General features: G+C 37.6%; 1 protein-coding gene across 1 annotated transcript; it reads left to right on the top strand.

The window, feature by feature from the left end:
• On the top strand, positions 1–23,408 carry LOC149821768 (receptor-like serine/threonine-protein kinase ALE2). The gene is made up of 11 exons (XM_089981432.1): positions 1–204; positions 9,123–9,194; positions 9,384–9,473; positions 13,191–13,277; positions 13,393–13,500; positions 13,583–13,678; positions 13,848–14,219; positions 14,299–14,583; positions 21,700–22,083; positions 22,151–22,391; positions 22,503–23,408. The coding sequence occupies exons 1-11, from the start codon at positions 93–95 to the stop codon at positions 23,221–23,223; spliced, it is 2,568 nt and encodes an 855-aa protein (XP_089837558.1). The 5' UTR covers positions 1–92; the 3' UTR covers positions 23,224–23,408.
• The last annotated feature ends 514 nt before the right edge of the window (positions 23,409–23,922 follow it).

A 23,922-nucleotide genomic window follows, 5' to 3' on the forward strand; every position in this document is an offset into this window, starting at 1 on the left:
GGGGGTTAGGGAGTTCTTTCTTGCTAGGGGTTGTCGGTGGGGGTGAGGGGTTTTTACTGGTTCAGGTGGTGCTTGTGATGGCTTGTTGACGCATGCGGGCGAAGAAGGAGATGCGGACTCTGCGGTTGGATTGTCTGTTCTCGGCGATTGCGTTTGTGTTTCTGAATCTTGGGTGGCTGGCAGAGAATGTGTTGTTGGTGCATGGTGAGTGACTGAGTTTTGCTTAGCCTGCTATTCACTTTCTTTTTCTTTTCCCCCTTTTTCTGGCTTCTGTTGTTCATTTCTTGTTCTTGTCAGTGTAGAATGCATGCAGCTCACCGTTTTCTTTGTTTTTGTGTTTAAGGTTTGTTAATGCAATGCCCATCTTAGAAACCAAGCATATATGTGTGGAAATGCTAGGGTTTTTGTTCATCAACACACAGAATTAGAGATTTGAACCCACACTTTTGGCACTGCCTGCATTGTTAAGCAGTTGGAATTAGGATCATTAAGGGAGTTTTATGTCTATCGATTCTAGGATTATGGCAGTGTATTTTGTGATTATGGCCACTGCCCACATTATTCAAATCTTGAAATTAGGGATGTCAAGTGAAATCTGTTGCTATCGCTGTATTTCATGATTACAATTGGTGGTCTACTGTATTAGTTCCAATGATAAATGGTGATATGATGGACTCTTTATGCAGACATAGGGGCAAGTTCTTTATATGAATTCTAGGATTATTGAGGTGTTTCTCATAATTTTGGTCCCTCGCTTATCTTAGCAGTTGCAACCATTTCATGTATTTTTTTCCCAGGGGCATCAGATTCTTAGACTGCAAGTAACAGTACTGATGGTTTCCTTTAGAGGGAAGGTACAGGTCTTGTGGGAGATAACAATAAGGAGCTGTTCAACTTAGTTCTATGAAGTGATAAAGTTGGGTTTGGAATTGATTATAGAAAGCATTAATGTTACTAGTAGTCAAAATCTATTCTTAGAATAGAAGGAAACAAAAGTCGTTTTTTGTAGCTGTCAAAAGGGAAGTGGCCCAATTTCATAGCAGCAAGTTGTCAAGCCCTGAGCCTCAGGAAGAGAAAAGATGGAAGATGAGAAGAAAATAATTCTATTTCAGCTTTTAGTAATTATTGTCACAAGTTTCTCCAATATTTAGCAATATTGTTATATTTTGATATCCTTAATGAGATTACCAAAACAAAAGAGCCTCAAGGAAAAGATTGTTTGATTTGAAAGTATATCAGAATACAACATTATAATGTCATGAAAATTTTCTGATGTTTTTTAAAAATTGAGCTGACAAAAAGAAGCAAGTGAATTCTTAAATATTCTTGTTGGATAAGTGTTCTTTTTCTTAAAATGAACCTAGATTTCTGAAGAACAAGATTTTTTTGACATATGAATATTTCATTAAGTTATACAACAGCAAAAGGTCTGTTGTATGATAAACATAGGGTTACAGTTAAGGGACGGTGATGAGGTATCACCCCCCCAAAAGAACTCTTGAACAAAGAAGGACTGCTAAAATCCCAGCAGAAGTGTACTTAAAACTGTAGGATTCTTAACTAGCATAGGTCGTACGATTTCCAATCCACCGCAGATCCGTCCCCGGCCACTTCCTGCATTTTCTGCAAAATACCTCACATTTCATCTGCTGCACTATAATGCTGATTGCTCTTATTACTGAAAATGCGATGATTATGCTAGAACCAAATGAAGTACCAGGCTGACAATAACCAACAGCGCCAAACAAACAACCATTTGACATGGGAAAAGTATATCAGTCAAAGAAGGGATTAAATCATCCCAGGTCCTCCGAATGACCGACTTTGTGAATGTGCAATCCCAAAACAAGTGTTGTGATGATTCTACATGATTCAAGCAAAGTGAACACTTGCTGGCCAGGTGAATCCCCTGGCGTTGCAGCCTTTCCTCCGAAAGCACCTTCCCATGTAATATTAACCAAGCTGTCAAGGAACCTCACAAAGGTAACCCACCCCCCATAAGGACCTTCTTGGCATCCAAATAAGGGAAGGAGCACCCATAGCTGTGTAAAAGGAGGTAACCAAAAATTGACGATCATTAGACAAGGTCCATATAATATCATCCTCAAGATTGGACAAGGAGAACAAATTCAGATCCGTCATAAGAGTACAGCATTGTTGGAGTGCCACCTCTGAGGGGTTTCTTCTTAACACCATATTCCAATTGGGTGGATTATGGGTGTGAAAATCTTTTACTTTTTTGAATTTGTGGTGTGCATCATAATAAAGCTTTGTAAATTCTTCTTGAAGTGAGCGCTCAGCCCACCACTTATCTTGCCAAAAGAAAGAGTATGAGAACCATTACCAACTCTGATTTTGATAAATCGACAAAATAGTTCGATGACAGACATCCACCCCTTCCAGGAACAAGTTAAGAGAACACAAAACTATTTGAGATGTTTACTTGCCGATCAGTTCTTGAGAAAGACTTGTATGGCGTGGAACTTTTAGATAAAAGTTCTAATGCATAAAACTTGGAAGAATCCATTCAAGAGACAACATAAAATTTTTAAATTGCTCTATAAGACAATAAGAAAATGTCACAAAACTAGTCAGATGCACCATTCTCTTGAAGCAGTCAAATGGACTAGTTAAAATAGCAAAAATAGAAAAAGGAGGGCGATGTGGTAGCTGGGCATGTTGGAGCAGATCCAGTAATAGGGCCTGAGTACTTTACAAAGTACTCGGACCATACAAAACACAGAAAACTGCTGTCCGTGTTGCGATTTTCTGTGTTTTGTGTTTTACACATAAAATCGCTAATCGCTGTCCACATAGCAATTTTCTGTGTTTGTCTTTTACACAAAATCGCTGCATTCATTTGCAATTTTCTGTGTTGTGTGTGGCCTGAGTACTTTGTAAGGTACTCGGCCCAATCACCTAACCATGTCTCTGGGCAATGTGGGCATGTAGAGAGTTTGAACTCCAATGGGGACTACCCCCTGGTAGGCTATCAAAAGTTGAAAAATGAAAATAGTCAGGCCGGTGATTGGATGTTGCATGCCCAAGTGTGAGTGAAAAGAGTTTACATGGATGAGCAAAGCATGCATGACCAATTCTTTCAAAGGGGAGGAAGCACGCTAGTCAAGGGCTATGTAGTCAAAAGCACTAGGCGGTGCCTAGTCGGTGGATTCCCTAAAAAGACTAGTCAGAGACTAGGCCGACTAGTCGGTACCTTAATTAAAAAAGTAAAAAATATGCAAATGAATTGCTATAATTAGTAACAAACATGTATGCAACATAAAATCAATCAACAACTAACAGGTGCGGCGATGCGATACTTTAAAAAAACTTGGGTGTGGGGAGGGTATATATATACTTTAAAAGTTTAAAGTTAGCATTACTAATGAAATAAAAACAATTATCATATCATCAATTAATCATGCATAAATTCATGCAATAAATCAAATTAACTACAAAGTACAAGTTAAGCCGATTGCATACGAATCAAACAAGTCAAGAAAAAAAGAAGCAAACAAATCAAGCAAATTATACTAACAAAAGAAGCAAACAATGCATAATTGCATACCAAAGTATACTATACATAATGGATATGACGATGAGGTAACGATCCTAATAATTTTCTTTTTCTTTATCAATTTCATCATAAGAAGGAAGAGCAAACTCAGTTAAGTCCATGTTTGTGGTATTGAAATCATGCTCCTCTTCCAAGTCACATTGATCTGGGTTTACATCCCCAAATTTGGATGATCCTTGTTTGCATTACAATTAAAATTAAAAAATGTTAAATGCATGCATATTTAAATGAAGAAACTACAAAATAGTCAAATAACTAAGAGAAATTGAAAAATAGTACTTGTATTCCTCATTGGTTTGTGAAAGTAATCGGAGATTTGAATGAACAAAGACTAAATCCTTTGCACGCTTGCTGGTGACTTTGTTTCTCTTGATGTGGATGTGGGCATATGTACTATAATTTCTTTTACAACATGATGATGTAGCAAGGTGAGATGGCAATCTTAATGCAAGACGCTGGAGAAAATGTGTTTTTGATCCATATGTTGACCACTATGTGATAGAATTTATACCCTCCTCTCTTGCTAGTAATGCTTGTGCATATAATCTTCCAAAGCAAACTCTTTTGTGGTTTACTTTATAATATGTGGTTCTCGATAAAGTCTTGCTATACAAATATTTCTATGCTTTGATAGCTCTGAGTCTAAATTTGGAGGGGACACGACCAACACCATCTTCCTGCCACTTCTTTGCATAGTATTTGGGATTGAGAGAATGTGTTATGTAATGCAGAAGAGTGTTGCTCTTATCTTATCTTTTAATTAAAATTGAATGTATATAATTAAAAAATTCAGAATCATCCTGCCCCGGATCTTTTTTCTTATGCTTGAAAGTTGCAACTTGAATTTCTTCAATCATATTACCCTACATTTCATAAACTTTGTGAAGCACCCATCAAAAAAAATAAAAACTCTATTTTATTTTTATGAAAATTTCATAATCTCTAGCAACCTCTTAACATTTGTCCTCTCTTCTGCAAGAATTGTTATTTGTAGTTTTTCTAAACTTGGAGGTACATAGCTACTCAAGTTACAATTTGCTAGAGAAGTAACCAAATCCTTCCAATAAGAATTTCTAGCTGCATTAAATGGAATTGAACTAGAAAAAAATATCTCCCTACCTTTCTATTCATCTTCCTCTTTCCATGTGTATGGAATGATGTTTGTATTGTTTCTCTACCTCCTACAACCATTTTTCTTTTTTTTTGAGCATCTTCTTGATGGCTTGAAAGGGGTACATTATTTGCACAAGATTGAGTCATTGTCTTATTCTTCTCGTATTCATCTTTTATTTTTTTTGTATGGTCTCCGCATTGCCTCATCAACTCTTTTATATCCAGAAATTTCATGTCTTGATAACTTCAACAAATGAGTTTTAATTCTTGTGTAAGACCCAACAAAACTTACTTTACAAAAATTGCACCGAAATCTATCACTCTCTCTAGGTTTTTAAGTCTTTTCACGTGTACCCATAGTAGCCCATCATCAAATGATACAATTGAAGAACGTGATCCAACACTACAACTACCACTACCAGCAACACTAGTACTAGCAACCGAACTTGCATGGACATATGAATATGACACAATTCCTTTCCCTTTGTCTGCCATCTTCGTCCTTAAAACCAAAAAAATAATATTTTATTAAAATAAAATTCATAAAATAGCTTGCTAAATTTAGAATAAAATTATAGAACCTAACCCAAACTTGGATTCGGTTCTGCTGAACCAACACTAGGTTCAGGGTCGGTTCTGCTGAACCTAAGTCCGGGTTTTGGTTCTGCTGAACTCAGTTTGGACTCAGTCATAGTTGACTGGGTTAATTTTTGGACATTTTTAACTCTAGGTGCGGGTTGACCGCATCCAGAGATGTTTGACTGCACCCATACCCGCGTTGCGTCGCATCGTGTCGATGCGGGTGCAATGACCCTTATGAAGAGTCCATGTAGCATAGATCAACAATATGCAAAAGATAAAAAAAAACATGTCGACTGTTACAAAACATGCCCAAATATTAAAAATAATTGAATAAGCACAACAAACAACTATCAACAAATGCCAAATAATTTAAAAATAGTCTAAATTCTTAAAATAAAGTGCTAAAACAAACAATAAAACAATGGGCCTTGCTAGCTCGAGCTCGACTCATTTAAACCTGACTCAGACACGTTCGAGTAATTAAACGAATTGAGCTTGATCAGGTATTCGAGCTTGATTAAGCTCGATTAAGCTCGGCTAATAGAGACATACGGGGACTACTTTAAGGATATGTAGTATTTTTCTTGGCTAATAATCGTAAAACGTGCTTTTGGCTAAGTGGATAACGTGTTTGCCTTGTACATGTGTGGTCTTAAGTTCAAATCCCACCCTCTACACAATTAAAATATATTTTTTAATATAAGTTAGTGTGGTTCAAGCTTGAATTCGAGCCGAGTTTGTGTACACAACCTTTCAAGCTCGTCTAGATTTGAGCCGAGCTTTTTGAGCCTGAGCTCGGCTCGAGCCTGGCTCGTGTGCACCCCTAAGCATAGTAAACATGTTGTATTGCAAAACCTGCCCAAATATTATTATTAAGACCAACAGAGAAGATGTATCCAACATAAAATTAATCAATAAATGCACATTTACAAAATACCACTACCATGAAGCATAACTGCATAGTAAACCAGTTATATTACAAAACCTGCCCAAAAATTAAGAAGAATTGAATAAACAAGCAAACAATTGCCAATATCAACAAAATCTATGCTATTTAAACATAATCTAAATTCTTAAACTAAAGTTAATCAAACATATGCATATACAATTATACATACATATACAATAAAAAAACTCAAACAAGTACACGATTACATAATTTACACATACACACATAACTAATATATATATATATATAAATATATATAATGAGTAATACTAAACTCACCCTGTTAAAAAAGTTAATAAAAAGTACACAGTTTAGAAGAAAAAAATCAAAGAAGCATATACATATTACATGGATACTAAATTACTAATAAGTAATAAGTTAATAACAGTTCAATCAATACAATCACAAAATCAACAACAAAAAATAGGGATAGAGCAATTACAACAATTACAAAACTAGGGAGAAATTACAACAATTACAATAAAAAATAGGGAGAAAAGAAGAAGAGGCCGAGGCCGAGGAAGAGAAAGAGAGATAGAGAGAGAGGAGAAGAAGAAGAAGAGGCGGGGGAAGGGGGGGAGAGAGAAGAAGAGGCGGAGGAAGGGGGAGAGAAGAAAAGGCGGGTGAAGAGGAGAGAAAAGAAGAAGAAGAAGAGAGAGAGAGAGAGAGAGAGAGAGAGAGAGAGAGAGAGAGAGAGAGAGAGAGAGAGAGAGAGAGAGGTTTATAACCCCCTCCCTCCATGTTACCTTAAAAAAAAGAAGTTACTGCCCTCACACCTAGGCTAGTGCAGGTTAGGCTCCTAGTCGGCAAAAAAGGTACCCTTTTTGGGAAAACTAGGAATTTGGCCGATTCCTAGTTTTTCTAACGCCTAGCCCGACTAGGCACCTTTGACTACATAGGTCAAGGCTATCTCTTTGTCAACAACAGCAGGGACAATACATGAAAACATCATTGAGACAGCATGACACTTTGTGGTCATGGTCAACACTGTTTCCTTAACTTCATTTATGTTGGTTTTTATTTCATTCAGTGTTCACTTAGTAGATTATATGTGTATAGTAGGAATTTGGAGCTTTACACCTGGTATATATATCTAGTATGTACTTTTGTTATACTACATAAATACACAAGCACCCACTGTGGACATCTGAATTCCCCTATAACGCCTAAATATTTACGTCCATGTCTTGTTTGTCCCCTCTGGTGTGTGCATCTGCAATTCATAATGCTATGAATAAAGCATGCACTTGGTTTGCCCAGTATGCGAGATTGATTACAACACATTTATTCATTCATAATGCTATGAATGAATCTTGCATGTGGTTTGCCCAGCATGTGAGATTGATTAGAACCTATGTCACAGGGATTCAGCTAGCAGGGTGCCGCACCCGCGTCGACGCGACTCGACGCGGGTGCGGTCAACCCGATCCTGGGTGCGTTGACCGCACCCAGGGTCATTTCGGTCTATTTTTTTTGGATTTAAAAAAAAAAAATTTGCCCTATGAAATGGGCTGCGGAATTTAATTTTTTTTTTCTGATGACAGTTGCTTGCTGCTGCTGCTCTTGTTTTATAAAGGGGCACTTGTGTCCACAACATCTGACGAGCTTTGTTGGCATCCCATGCTATTCCTGCCTCCAAACAATTAATTCGCAGCGTTGAAAAACATACTGTTAACTTGGAAATGATGATCCATCTTCCTCAAAAATTAAAACCAAAATTCAAGAGCCTTTTGAAGTCTTTATCCTTCAACCATCCAGGATCCTTTTTCGTCAAGGATTTTCTCTCTTCATAATAAATGATAATGGTGGTGGTAGCCTTGGTGGCTATGAGTATTCACTTTTCTCCTGACGAGATGGGTGCTCTAGCTGTAGTCTTGTGTAGACCTCTCTTTTCCACATGTCAAATCCAATAAATTTCTTTTAGCTGTCATCTGTGTGCAACTGTATATAAAATGAAATTTGAAGAACCCTAGGCAGTGGCGTGGCAGTGGAGCCGTAGGCCTCGTGAAGACTCTCTCTCCAACAAAGCACATCAAACCTTTCGCTTATATTTTTTTTCGTGAAGACTAGGGAGTTTTAGACATGATTGAATCATGACAGTAAGCAGAACGCAACAGGCTGGGTCGATCAGATTGCCAATCCTTTCGGTTCATCAATTTTGTCCCGTTGTGCCAAAGTACACAACAAGCAGAACGTGGGTAACAAGTCTTGAAACAAACACACCAGCAAAAAAAAAACTGGACCCTCGATCTGCGCCGGGGGAACCCCCGGACCCCCTTCTATATATATATATATTTACATTTTTGCCCCTGCCGCACCCCCGCACCCGGGTTTTTTGGAAGTGCCGAATCCCCGCACCCGCACCCACACCCATGTGACATAAATTAGAACGGATTTATTCACATGATATTGACATACCAATGTTATGGTACAGCCTTAAAACATTTTTCTGGCTTTCTAATAGCCCTTGATCAGTGGGCACATGATCAGTATTGCCTCAACTTGCTTGAGTGCTTGTATAATTTATCTGCAGATAAATTCAAATTTAGTCACTAATTTTGTGGGATGCTGTGGTATGATCATTTGAATTTTGAGCCAGCAGTGTATTCTGGTCTGTTGATTGTTGGCCAAGGATAATCAATGATTATGATGCTACTGTGGTTTTTTTTATCCTTTTCATGAAATGACTGTTGTGGTCTCACATATTGGTTATTGGTTATGATCAACTTTTCCATTGTTCAAACCATAGACCTCTTACTGCAGGCTGAACAGGTGTTTGTATTAATTTCCTATTGGTTTGTGATTTAAGCAAAATCAACTTTCTTGGTAGAACTTCACATAAATTTGGATCATTTAGATTCTTGACGACGATCATCAACACTTTAATTGACTTCCCTTCAGGACATGTTCTGCCGCCTGTACACTTGTCTCCAGGGACACAAACATCCATCAGTGATATACCTGTGGAGCATGGTAAGTAATTTTCATGTTAGTTATTCATGGAAACAGGACATGACACCTAGTTTTGGTTAAATAAAATTGACTTCTTAATCTACTTCACAAAGTAATAATCTAATTATCTCTTTTTACAATTTTCAAATGACTGCTTTGGTCGTCCAATTGGTTTTAGGTTTTTTACAGTCTGCTTCACTCTGTTCACAGGAGCCACTTATTCTCAGCCATTGCATTTTGCATTCATGCTGATGAAACACAAATCAAGGAGGCATTCCCCCCATCCATTCTGGCATTCAGGTCAAGACCCTTTAGAATATCTTACTCAATGTAAACGAGTGAATGTGTGTGTGAGCGTGTGTATGCATGCTTATGTATCATTGATTTCCTTTGTTTATCCAAGCAAGGTAAATTCTTTTGGAGGAAGGTAATTGCAGTTCCAGAGGTTAAAAAATTATCACTATGCCCAGTATTGGTTGGAGAATATGCAAAAATTTAGCCAGAGTCATGATGATGAATCCTTTGTTGTAAAGTGGGTGGCTTATGTGTATGGATCCTATATGTTAAGCACCTTTCGGCAAGTGATCAATTACTTTGATTATTCAAGATTTGGTAGGTTCATTTTCATAGGATATGACAAAGTTTTTATGCTGGCTGTCACAGGCCTACCGCAACCCTCCTCCTTTATCCGGGCTTGGGACCGGCAGTGTATACCGCAACCCTCCTCCTTTATCCGGGCTTGGGACCGAGATCAATTCAAGAAAATGTACCGTGGTGTATGTTGTTTGCTGATGATATTGTTTTGATTGATGAGTCTAGAGCTGGGGTTAATGCTAAGTTAGAATTATGGAGACAGACATTGGAAGCTAGAGGTTTTAAGTTGAGTAAGAGTAAGACTGAATATATGGAATGTCGGTTTAGTAAGCAACGAAGTAGTGATGGGAGTGTAGTGAAGCTTGGTGAGCAAGATATACCGGTGAATGATTATTTCAAATATTTGGGATCCATCATTCAAAAGTATGGAGAAATTGATGGAGATGTAAATCATAGGATAAAGGTTGGGTGGATGAAATGGAAAAGTGCTACTGGAGTGCTGTGCGATCGTAGAATGCCATTGCGGTTGAAAGGAAAGTTTTATAGGACGACTATTAGACCCGCTTTACTATATGGTACGGAATGTTGGGCTGCCAAGAGACATCATATTCAAAAAATGAGTGTAGCTGAGATGCGGATGCTTAGATGGATGTGTGGAAATACAATAAAAGATAAGATTCGGAACGAAGAGATACGTAAGAAGGTAGGTGTTGCACCCATTGAAAATAAGATGCGAGAGAATCGTTTACGGTGGTTTGGACATATTCGGCGAAGGCCTAATGATGCTCCAGTTAGAAGGTTGGAGAAATGGGAAAATATATTAGTTAAAAGAGGTCGGGGTAGGCCTAGGAAGACTTGGATGGAGATGATAGGAAAGGATATGAATGCTTTGAACCTCACCGAGGACATGGCGTTGGATAGAAATGATTGGAGGAAAAGGATTCATGTGGAAGACCCAAAATGAATTTCTTTTTTGGTTCATATCGCTGACCCCAATTGTTTTGGGATGAAGGCGTAGTTGTTGTTGTTGTTGTTGTATTCAAGATTTGGTAGGCAAGGCTTTGGCTGAAAATCTTTGTTGCACCCATACTTGGCAAGTAAAGCCTGATATATAGACCAGACTTTTAACTGTTCACCTGTATCTCAGCTGGTTAGATGTATTGGAGCTATCCAACTTAAAAAGACAAACTAAAAATTTGTTATTATATATTTTTAAACTTTCTCTTTGATTTCTTTTCAAATTTCATTTAAATTTTCACCTTTTTCAGAATGTAAACTCAAATGTAAGAAAAACTGGGCAACTAGTACAGATCATTGGTTTGCCTCTGAAAGGCGTGTCTGCAAGTGGCAATTTCCTGGAAAGACTTCTTTTGTGCTCTGCATAGATCCCATTAGGTGTTCAATTGGTAGGTGCCACATTTTGCATTCTAATTAGTTTTAAAGTATTTGCAAAACCATGCTCTTTGATGTTAGAAGATAGCATTGAAGTTGAATAGTCCTGAGGAGGAGTCAGAAACAAGTGTGTCACCATGGTTTCTGTTACAAAGCTTTTCACAAATCAGTATGTCTTTGTAGGGTGTAGATTCATGAGGAGGTCTATGCCATGTAACTAATTCACAAGTTCTATGCCAACTGAGTTCTAGTCAAAGAGGACACTTCAAAGGAGACACCGAGGTGCCAAGCAACCTCATTACATGGGTGTCTCTGAAAATAACCATAAAGATGATAATTACAGTTAATCTTCAAAAGGGGTAGTGCTTAAATAAAGCAACTAAACAAAGGAGGTTACATAATATATTCAAATTTCAATGGACAACAGCATCAGCCTTCCATTCCAACAATCAGTACCTAGGAAGGCGTACTAGGACTTCTGGATGTAAAATCATCTTAGCAAAAAGGTTGTCTTTTGGTCAATATTTTGGGCAAAATAAATTGCCTCTTCAGTCTCACAAATAGTTGCATTTGCATCAATTGAAAGCAGGTTCATTCTTCAGAACATTTCAAGTAGTGCAATAGAGGAACCCCCTAGTTCACCTAAACAGGTAGGTAGACCTGGATAGGGAAAATTTCTGACTCCAACCTTATGGTTTGAACCCTAATCTGCACTAACTTTTCAGATTGTGGAAGGTGCAGTTCCTGGATGTTGGAGTCAGAAATTTTCCTTTCCAGGTCTACCTACCTGTTTACTTGAACTTGGGGGTTCCCCTATTGCACTACTTGAAATGTTCTGAAGAATGAACCTGCTTTCAATTGATACAAATGCAACTATTTGTGAGGCTGAAGAGACAATTTATTTTGCCCAAAATATTGGCCAAAAGACAAGCTTTTTGCTAAGATGATTTTACATCCAAAAGACCTAGTATGCCTTCCTAGGTACTGACTGTTGGAATGTGAGGCTGATGCTGTTGTCCATTGAAATTTGAATATATTATGTAACCTCCTTTGTTTAGTTGCTTTATTTAAGCATTTCCCTTTTTGAAGATTAACTGTAATGATCATCTTTATGGTCATTTTCAGAGACATAGATGTAATGAGGTTGCTTGGCACCTCGGTGTATCCTTTGAAGTGTCCTCTTTGACTAGAACTTGTGAATTAGTTAGATGGTTCAATCTTGCAGTTAATAAACTGATTGAGAAAGCAAACAGAGATCCATCCAGTCATACACTGCCATATTCCAAGGCTCAAGCTTGTGAAAATGATTTTTCTACTGTTTGGATCTGCTTAGGAAGGAGGGAGTTGGCAAGGCTCAGACATTGAGGAGGGTCGATGGTTCAATCTCTCCCTTTTGATTGCTTAAAAGGAGGACATCAGGAAGGGATTAAACTGAGGAGAGCTATGGGGAGGGATTTGTTTCTTTGGTTCTTTCTTATCCTTGGGGGTGGTGGGGGTGGAGGGTGGTTTGTGTTGGTTTGGGGAATGAAAAAGAGACCATGATTCCACAGAAGAGATATTTATGGATTATCTTATTTTTCTTGTATCTAGAATCTCCATGAAATCCTCTTCCTAACAGTGCCTTTAAGTAACTGGCAAGTAGTTCATTTCCTTTTTATAGTGGTAATTGATGTTTGGATCTGGATGAAGTGCATCATCATCCCTCTTTGTCCCCTTTTTTTATATTTATATGGAGAAACCACTCCCAGGATCAGAGATTTAGCCACACTGGCTTTGCTTTCCATACTTACGGTCGCTGTCCTGGCAGCGTAAAACTCTATGGTCTTATCTCTTGCCCCCAGTGAGTCGCCATGCTTCAGCTTGCGCAAGGGGTGACACCCATGAGATTTGAACCTAGACCTCCTGCCTAGTGGCCTAGGTCTCATCCCACTACACCAAACCCCTTTGGGGCTCCCCCTTTGTCCCTTGATTCCTAAATTTCTTCTTCTGTGAGGGCTTTTGGATGCTGACTGTCCTGCTTATTTATTACAGGAAGAGAATTTACTTCTGGTCATGCACCATCTCCATCTTCAATAATTGCTTCTAGGCATCTGCCAGGAGCCACGTCTCCACCTCAAGGTGTAAACTCAGGATTACCTTCTCAGTTCATTCAATCCAAGTATAAAAATGTTAAAAGTATTTAAGCTATCTTCTTGTTGAAATGATCTGACGGTTAATCTGTTTTCCAACACAGCTCGACTGCAAAGGCCTGTTCATGGTCCATCTCGACCACCCAAGGCATGGATTTACAGGCATTCTCCTCGGTTGTCGCCTGCTCAATCTTTGCCTCCCAGTTATCTAGGTATCAACTCTAGTGGCATGACTTACAAGTTCTTTCTCCTGCTCTCTCTCTCTCTCTTAACCAGGTATCACCTCTCTTTCAGGCCCTGCTGTTAGTCCTAGTCGCTCTCGATTGAAACCAAATAAGAATTCAACAGTTGCTAGTTCACCTGCAGCATCTTCTCCAAAAAATGGTGAAGGTTTGATTCATAGCAATCTGATTCCTTTCATGAATTATATTCAAGCATTTATCTCTACATGTATTCTATGAACATTGTTTTCTCATGATCATATGGCCGATGGGCACATTCCTTTTGATTCAAGGCTTTAGAAGCAGAGGTGATGGGCTTATTTTGGGGATTGTTGCAGGTTGTGAACAACTTAGTTGTTCTGATCCTTTCACATCAACTCCCATAGGTTCACCCTGTGGTTGTGTTTTGCCAATCCGTGTTGAGCTCAAGTTCGGAGTGGCTCCTTATGCAGTGTTCCCTCTCATTGCTGAGCTGGAAATTGAGGTGGCAGCAGCCACATATCTGAAACAAAGTCAAGTGAGGATTATGGGTGCTGATGCAGATAATCAAGATCAGGAAAAGACGGCTGTTAATATTGATTTGGTTCCTCTTGGGGAAAGGTTTGATAATGCAACTGCTTTATTGATTTATGAGAGATTCTGGCAAAAAAAGGTAGCAATAAATGCTGCCCTTTTTGGTGATTATCAAGTTGTTTACGTTCATTATACAGGTAAAATATGCATGGCAGCTATATTTTAACAATCATGTAGCTTATTTTTGTAGGATTTGCTAATTAATGTTGTTGGCAGGGCTTCCTCCCTCACCACCTTTGAACCCAGGTGATGGGTCCATGGGAATTAGTCCTAGCGGAAGTGGGTCCATCGGTAGTAGTGAACAACCTTTTATGGCCAAGGTTGTCCATAGAAATGCCAAGATGAATGGTAGGACTATTGCTGTTATTGTGTTATCTTCTGTTGTTGCTTTCTTGATTTGCTTTGGAGCCATTTGGATTCTTCTCTTGAGGTGCAAGAAATACCGGTCTGCATCCCCTGCTGCTGGTGCTGCTTTTGCTTCCTCAATCATGAAAAGATCTGGTATGATGTTATTTGACAATGTTTTTCTGTGATTGTGATTTATTTTGTATAATGAATTATGTCCTTTAATAGCAGAAAGACTTAGCTTGACAAATATTGATGGTGCTGATCAGACTTGTAACCTTTTGCTGGTTGTTGTAGTTTATGAAGTAAACTTTATGACCTACAGTAAAAGTATCTTTAACAAGATACTATTATCAAGACCTTAATATTCTTGATGACAAGCACTTGCTGACATGCACAATAGAACACTTGTGCACAAAAGCACAACTCACTAAACCTCACAAATGCACAAAGGCATAAAAGAATAAAAGTTTTATTGAAGAACACTTGGGCTTTGACTCAAAGCCATGAGAAATACAAAGGGGAGATCCCCTATTTATAACAACAATAAAGGAGCCTTGGAGGGGCTCCACTCATAGACGTTGGAGCAACGTCTATTTTAGTGGACCCCCCAAGGTACCTTTTGGTATTTAAATAAAAGAAATAAAAATAATAGAAAATAAAAAATGAAAAATAATTACCATCACATTCATAAAGTGAATGTGCGTAAAACAGTAAAAATGACTAAACTACCCTTATAACTAAAATAAGGAAATATATATTTTACATATATAAATGGATAATACACATATATATATATATATCATATATATGTATTATCCTTTATATATGCAAAATATATAGGATTACAAGTTTTCGTAATACAATTTAACCCCCCCCCCCCCTCAAACTTAGGGTAGTATGACCGAAAGTTTGCCAAGGAGGAAATTGAATCGTAGAGCACACAAAGCTTTGGTGAAGAAATCTGCCAACTGGTATTCTGAAGTTACATATGGAAGATCTATAACTCCTTTTAGATACACTTCTCGAACATAGTGACAGTCCATCTCAATGTGCTTAGTCTGCTCATGAAAAGTATGATTTTTGGCAATGTATATTGCACTCTTGTTATCACAACATAGCTTAGTGGGCCGTTCTATTGTGATCCCCATGTCTTCTAATAGCTGATGAATCCTTACAATTTTCATGGTAGTAGTTGCCATGCCACGATATTAAGCTTCTGTTGAGGATAAACACCTTTTGCTGTTTCTTACATCTCCATGAGATCAGCGAGTCTCCTAAAAACACACAAAAACCAGTGGTGGAGTGACGGTTATTTGGGTCACCTCCCCAATCAGAGTCAGTATAAGCAATTAACTTTAATTCGGAAGAAGATGACAAGAATACTCCTTTATTTAGTGTGCTCTTTATGTATCTTACGACCCGCAAGATGACACTCATATGAACAGATGTTGGTGCATGTTGAAACTGACTTGCAGTATGAACTGCATGAGAGATATCTGGTCTAGTAATACCCAGATACATTAATGATCCCACAAGCTGTCTGTAGGGGGTGGGATCGGAGAGAGGAATACCATCATCAATCTTCATTTTGGCTCTTACTATAGTAGGAGTTTTACAAACCTTATCATCCGTAATACCTGACTTGTCAATAATCTCAAAGGCAAGCTTAGTTTGAGATAAAAAATACCCTCTATGAGAGTAGGCTACTTTAATACCCAAAAAATAAGTTAGAAATCCCAAATCAGACATTTCAAATTTATCCTTCAAAATTGTTTTTATGCTTTTAACCCCCTTAGAATTACTTCCGGTTATAAGCATATCATCCACATATAAGAGCAAAATGACAATCCCTGCATTGGTTTTTCTAACAAATAAGGCAGTGTCAGTGAAACAGGATGAAAAACCATTTTTTAACATTACAGAGTTAAATCTATCATACCAAGCCTTGGGGGCTTGTTTTAAACTATAAAGCGCTTTCCGAAGACTTCTTCGAAACACTTTTCCTTTAGGAGTCTCTATTCCTGGTAGAGCTTCCATATATACCTCTTCATTCAGATCACCATGTAGGAAAACATTTTTAACATCCATTTGATAGATGTTCCATTTGTTGATTGAGGCAACGGTGAAGAGACATCGTTCGGGCCACAGGAGCAAAAGTTTCTTCATAGTCAATCCCGTATTCTTGACTATATCCATTTGCTACTAATCGAGCCTTATATCTCTCAAGAGATCCATCGCTCTTAGTTTTAACCTTAAAAACCCATCTACATCCTATTGCTTTCTTACTCTTAGGGAGATCTTGGAACTCCCAAGCAGTGTTGTTAAAAGCGTTGAGGCGAAGCGAGGCGCTCCACCAAAAACCGAGGCGAGGCGTAAGCCTCGAGGAGTAAAGCGTAAGCCTCAATTTTTTTTAAAAACTTTAAAAAAATTATAAAAATATATATAAAAATACAAGTAAATAAAGAAATGCTTTATTGATGAAATAACAACCAATAAGAAATAGAAAATCTCAAATAAGTACTAAAAATATGAGATTAACATATAAAAGTAACTAAAAAACTGATTACATAACTGAAAAATATATGAAATTAACCAAAAAAAGTTAAAATATACTAAGAAGCTGATTACATAACTGAAATAACTGGAAAATATGAGATTAACCTATAAAAGTTAAAATATATGAGATTATTCTAAAAAATATGAGATTAACATATAAAAGTAACTAAAAAAACGATTACATAACTGGAAAATATACGAGATTAACCAACAAAAGATAGAATATACTAAGAAACCGATTACATAACTGGAAAATATATGAGATTAACCTATAAAAGTTAAAATATATGAGATTATTCTAAAAAATATGAGATTAGCATATAAAAGTAACTAAAAAACTGATTACATAACTGAAAAATATATGGGATTAACCCCAAAAGGTTAAAATATACTAAGAAACTGATTACATAACTGAAATAACTGGAAAATATATGAGATTAACCCATGGTTGCCAGTTGAGGAAGCGGGAGCGGGAAGCGATACGGGAAGCGGGAGCGGGAAGCGAGGCACTTTCAAAATTTTAGGAAGCGGGGAAGCGTGGGACCACTTAGGACCGATTCGGGAAGCGTCTCGGAAGCGACCTAGGAAGCGTCTCAGAAGCGAGGGGGAAGCGAAAAAACTAAAAATAAAAAATACAAAAAATTGAAAAAACAGGGGAAGCGAGGGGGAAGCGTGGGGGAAGCGTGATGGGAAGCGTGCTTCCCATTAAAGGGAAGCGCGTCCCCCATTAAAGGGAAATGCGTCCCCCATTAAAGGGAAGTGCGCTTCCCAAAAAAGGGGGACGCTTCCCCCCACGCTTCGGAAGCGCGACGTTTCGCGCTTCCGAAGCGCGCTTTCCCTTTTAGCTAGGCGCTTCCGGTAACCCTGGATTAACCTACAAAAGTTAAAATATATGAGATTATTCTAAAAAATGTGAGATTAACATATAAAAGTAACTAAAAACTGATTAGATAACTACAAAATATATGAAATTAACCAACAAAAGTTAAAATATACTAAGAAACTGATTACATAACTGAAAAACTGAAAAATATATGAGATTAACCTACAAAAGTTAAAATATATGAGATTATTCTAAAAAATATGAGATTAACATATAAAAGTAACTAAAAAAATGATTACATAACTGGAAAATATACGAGATTAACCAACAAAAGATAGAATATACTAAGAAACCGATTACATAACTGAAAAATATATGAGATTAACCTACAAAAGTTAAAATATATGAGATTATTCTAAAAAATATGAGATTAACATATAAAAGTAACTAAAAAACTGATTACATAGCTGAAAAATATATGAGATTAACCAACAAAAGTTAAAATATATTAAGAAACTAATTACATGACTGAAATAACTGAAAAATATACGAGATTAACCAACAAAAGTTAAAATATAGTAATATATTAAGAAATTTATTACATAACTGAAATAACTGGAAAATATATGAGATTAACCTACAAAAACTTTGCTGATTATGTCTCAGAAATCTTGTTGGAAAAAAAAATTTGCGCCTCAAGCTTGCACCTTGAGGCACAGAAGGTCGCGCCTCAAGGCGAGGCGCGCCTTTTGCGCCTCAAGGCGCATTTTTGATAACTATGCTCCCAAGTCTTAGCCCTGTTGAGAGCTGAAAGCTCACATTCCATTGCTTTCAGCCATTCATGATTCTTTTTGGCTTCTTCGAATTTTTTGGGTTCTATATAGGAATGAATGGCGCTAAGACAGACTCTATGTTTAGGAGTAAAGGAATCATATGAAATAAACCTATAAGACATCTTTCTGCTTCTCTCAGTCCTACGTAGGTTTTCAGCATTTGTTGAATTGGAACTATTAGATTCACTGTATTTTTCAATTGCACTCCTAAAACTATTTCTATCTCTATGGGTATATGTTATGGGGTCTCTCAATGCTCCTTCGTTACTATGTTGGGAGATAAAAGAGAAGATCGGATTTGTTCGAATTCGGGCCTAAGTCCATTCAAAAAATTGAAAAATCTATCTTCTTCCAATTGTTTATGACGAAGCACTATGGCTTCTCCACTCCACTTGGGTTCGAGCATAGCAAGCTCGTCCCAAATAGAAGAGAGTTCGGCAAAGTACTATCTTATAGTCATCTCCCTTTGATGAAGAGTTAGCGCCCTCTTTTGGAGGTAATACTTATGGGACAAGTCCCTAGAGGTGTACATCTTCTCAAGGTACTCCCATGCTTGAGAAGCCTTCTTAAACTTGATAATATTGACGTTAATTCTTGTTTTTACGGATGAGAAAATCTATGTGAGGATTTTAAAATTTCTCATCTCTTATTCTTCATGCTTTTTGGTGTAGTCTTCAAGAGCCTTGGTTCTTTCTTCGCCTTCGAGGATTTTTATTTTTCTTTCCTCCATCGAGGTTATCTTTGGCTTCGGTTCGGGAATCGAGCCTTGGACATAGCCCCAAAGCCCTTTTCCTTTGATATGAGCCTCCATGTTTCCGGCCTTAGTTGGACCCATTGAGTTTGAAGCCGAGAGAAAAATAGGAGTCTTTTTCACCCATTAGAGAGGAAAAACGATGAAAAAGAATACGTACCACAAAAAATTTTTAGATCTTTCTTGATAGAAGAGTTTTCTAAAATATTGGATGAACAAGAGGATCCACTCCAATCTTCAAAATTTTGAGAGCACACTTTTCGAGGTACCGGAAAAGGAGAGAATCCACACGATCTTTAATACCATGTAAAAGTATCTTTAACAAGATACTATTATCAATACCTTAATATTCTTGATGACAAGCACATGCTCACATGCACAATAAGCACTCTTAGAACCACTTGTGCACAAAAGCACAACTCACTAAACCTCACAAATGCAGAGAGGAATAAAAGAATAAAAGGTTTATTGAAGAACACTTGGGCTTTGACTCAAAGCCATGAGAAATACAAAGGGGAGATCCCCTATTTATAACAACAATAAAGGAGCCTTGGAGGGGCTCCACTCATAGATGTTGGAGCCCCTCCAACGGTGACAAATGTGACCGTTGGAGGGGCCCAACGTCTATTTGAGTGGGCCCCCAAGGTACCTTTTGGTATTTAATTAAAAGAAATAAAAATAACAGAAAAGAAAAAAGTAAAAAATAATTACAATCACATTCATAAAGTGAATGTGCGTAAAATAGTGGAAATGACTAAACTACCCCTATTTCTAAAATAAGGAAATATATGTTGTACATATATAAATGGATAATACACACACACACACATATATATATATATATATGTATTATCCTTTATATATGTAAAATATATAGGATTACAAGTTTTCGTAGTACAATTTAACACCTACATCTCCACAATCTTTTACAAAGTTCATGGATACAGAACATCTTGATCCCAAATGCGTACTTGCCTATCTTCTTGGTTTATGGAAGGAACCATGGTTGAAAGCCCATAAGTTGACCCTGGGTCTCATCCATGCAGCCTAAATATTAACTACTTGATTAATATTAAATGTTCAAAACTAATGATTTTGGAATTAATTGGTTGTGGAAATAGTTATTGCTGATCCCCTAGTTTAGTCAGTCACTAATACTATGAAATTTATATTCTAAATCATATTTTTTGGATACTGAGATGCTAGTTGAATAATTAAAAAATTTAACTGTTATTCTTTAATGTTACTGAAATGTCTTCCATTATATACAATTTTCCTTTTTATTTTTGAGAAAAGCACCTCCTATTTATATGATAATTCTTTTGCTATTTTTACATGAAAACTAAAGGTAGTAGGACCTGAGAGTCTAGGATGATTTACCTGAGCCTACTGGAGGCTGAACAAGTTGAATGACTAGTCCCTTGGTTTCTAACAACTGAGTAAACATAAAACCAAATTATAATGTCCTTTAAACTTCAGGTCTGCCTGGATGAAATATTTTGAATCCAACGTCTGTTAACACAATGACTTCAATAAACTGATGCCACCTTGGATTGTTGATTTGACAAGGGATATGCTCACTTTTTCAGGAAAATAATTATATGCTAATGTTTTTCTTTGTAGTAATAAAATACATATTGCCGTAATGAGGGCTCTTTGTAGAAGATTTTTTTTTAAATAGATTCTAACTTTGCTAGAAAAGTAAATTTTAGACTAGGAGATAGAAGAGATGTAACGAGGTAAGAGAACAAATTTAATCCTATAATGTTCAGGTTGGGATAATGTCACATAGGTGTACTGGTGCTGGTATGTGGTATCACACAAGTATGGCTGGTACGATACATTGTTTTCCAAAAGAAGGGTGTGTGTGTATGTCCAGTGAATATTTGGTACTAATGAAGGTACAGTAATATTGATTAGAAATCATCTTTCTTTTCCTATTTTTTCTCGATTTTTTGTAGATTAGACCCTACGATTACATATATAATCTACATGGTTTGTTAGCAGTAAATGGGTTTTGAATCATATGATCATGACATATAAGCATGTTTTTCAAGGGAATAAAAAGTCAATGGTGCTACATAACAGCATATGGCATAACTTGTCTCTCATCAAAGTTGTTGCATTTATTTATCGAGTTATCTATATTTTTCATATGAACTTGATTTATTTGGCATTTTTTCTGTTCTCAATTAAATTTATTGCAAGAAGTCTTGTGAGATTTGGCTTATGCCTAGTTCAGTCGCTATAGCCACAAGTTTGGAGTTTAAGTACAGTGTTGTCAAGTTATGCGTGATATGTTGCAGGTGCACGATCCCTTTTATCAAGTAGCATGGGAAGCTCGATGTCCCTTGTGTCTAGTGCGGCTCCTTGTATGCTCTCAGTAAAGACATTTTCACTTTCAGAGCTTGAGAGAGCTACAAATGGGTTTAGTTATGAAAAGGTGCTTGGTGAGGGTGGTTTTGGTCGTGTGTACCATGGAGTTTTAGGGGATGAAACTGAAGTTGCAGTCAAGGTGCTCACAAAGGATAGTCACAATGGAGATCGTGAGTTCATATCTGAAGTTGAGATGCTCAGCCGCTTACACCATCGCAATCTTGTCAAACTGTTTGGTATTTGTATTGAGGAATATAACCGCTGCTTGGTGTATGAACTCGTAGCCAATGGGAGTGTTGAATCTCACTTGCATGGTATGTTCTACAATGCACATAAACATTAAAATGCACATAGTGCTCACTTAATCTGGTGATACCACAGGTGCAGACAAGCAAAACGCACCACTTGATTGGGATGCGAGGATGAAGATTGCTCTTGGTGCTGCAAGAGGGCTGGCATATCTTCATGAAGATTCAAACCCTCGTGTCATACACCGAGACTTCAAGGCGAGCAATGTGTTGTTGGAAAATGATTTTACTCCTAAAGTTTCAGATTTCGGCTTGGCTAGGGAAGCCTCGGATGGAAGTCAGCATATCTCCACTCGTGTGATGGGAACTTTTGGGTAAGCTGAGTTCTCTTTTGTGCATTTGCGAGTATGCAATTTACATATTTAAGGCTTTATTTTTGTTGCTTTTGAATATTTAAATGTGAAAAAAAAACTTCGTCTATGCAGGTATGTTGCCCCTGAATATGCGATGACAGGGCATCTGCTTGTTAAGAGTGATGTGTACAGCTACGGGGTTGTGTTGCTAGAGCTTCTGTCAGGCAGGAAGCCAGTAGACATGTCTAAACCTCCTGGGCAGGAGAACCTTGTGACATGGGCACGCCCGCTGTTGACGAGCCAACAGGGGCTTGAACAGCTGGTGGATCCCTCTTTTGATGGAAAATACAACTTTGACAACATGGCAAGGGTGGCGGCAATTGCTTCAATGTGTGTTCACCCTGAGGTGTCTCAGAGGCCATTCATGGGTGAAGTTGTTCAAGCACTTAAACTTGTCTACAATGATGTGGATGAGACTTGTGAAGATTGTCATAGTCAGAGAGAAGATTCATCAGGTCCTGAATGTGATTTCAAGGCTGAGTTTACACCTGAGAACAGCTGGTGGCAAAGAGAGGCACCAGGTTTAAATTATGGGTATGCCTCTTCCTTCATTACAACAATGGAGTACAGTTCGGATCTGCTTGACGGGATTGAAAGGCCACACTCAGCATCAACCTTCTTTGGTGGCCGTATCTTGGATTTTCGTGGATCACCTTCAAGGTGGCAGAACAGATCATGTCCTGTAATCCGCAGCAAACCATCCTTTTACAGGTTGAGGGGCAGTATGAGCGAACATGGGGTTTTAGCAATGCGAAATGCACATGGGCACGGACAGATTTCGGGTTTGAGGTAGTACCCCTTTGCCACATTTTTTCAATTGTACAGTAGTTTGCTCAAGCATGTCTCATGTGCTAGCTGTAATTGGTTTATCAAATGTATACTGGATGTTGTTGCTGTATATCCTCTGTTATGTTGTAAAGAGGAGCCATGGCATCTAATTTTGCAATACTAATTCGTTCCAAATGTTTCTTGGATTGACATAATGATCCTCAATTTGTAACTTGGTGATAACGTGCTTGATTCTTCGTAGATTCTGAAAACTGGGAAGCTCAAAGATGTATTCTAATAGAATGGCCAAAGGGTGCACTACAATTTGATCATTTCACTTGATTGTGATTTGTGAATGTGCAACAACAACAACATGTGAATGTGCACATGTTGAAATTTCAAATTCAGCTTTTTATAATTTTACAACACGAAAATATCATGCTAAGAAGCGTACTATCTGCATGAACATCAAGAGTGGCTGATTCTGACATTCCTTGGTTGGGATGCTTCTGTTCTTGGCTGAGATGCTGCAGTTCTTGTCAACATGCATCTCATAATTTCAGAAATGAAAAATTCTATCAATGTATATTGCATCCATTTTTAGCTCTACAAAGGAAAACTGTTCATGTCCATGATAAAAACAGTCTTCCTTGAATTTACAACTCTTTATTAGACTGCAGTCCGTACCAGGTAGTTTATGCTTTTTTTTATAGGCAAGCTGGGG

Source organism: Nuphar pumila, chromosome 11 (assembly GCF_984573655.1).
Source record: "Nuphar pumila chromosome 11, dmNupPumi1.hap1.1, whole genome shotgun sequence".
NCBI classification, from domain to species: Eukaryota; Viridiplantae; Streptophyta; class Magnoliopsida; order Nymphaeales; family Nymphaeaceae; genus Nuphar; species Nuphar pumila.

Coding starts and splice junctions, on each gene's coding strand:
- LOC149821768 (XM_089981432.1), top strand. CDS start 93: ATGCGGGCGAAGAAGGAGATGCGGACTCTGCGGTTGGATTGTCTGTTC. Junction 9,195..9,383: donor TGATATACCTGTGGAGCATG/GTAAGTAATTTT, acceptor CTCTGTTCACAG/GAGCCACTTATTCTCAGCCA. Junction 22,392..22,502: donor CGTGTGATGGGAACTTTTGG/GTAAGCTGAGTT, acceptor TCGTCTATGCAG/GTATGTTGCCCCTGAATATG.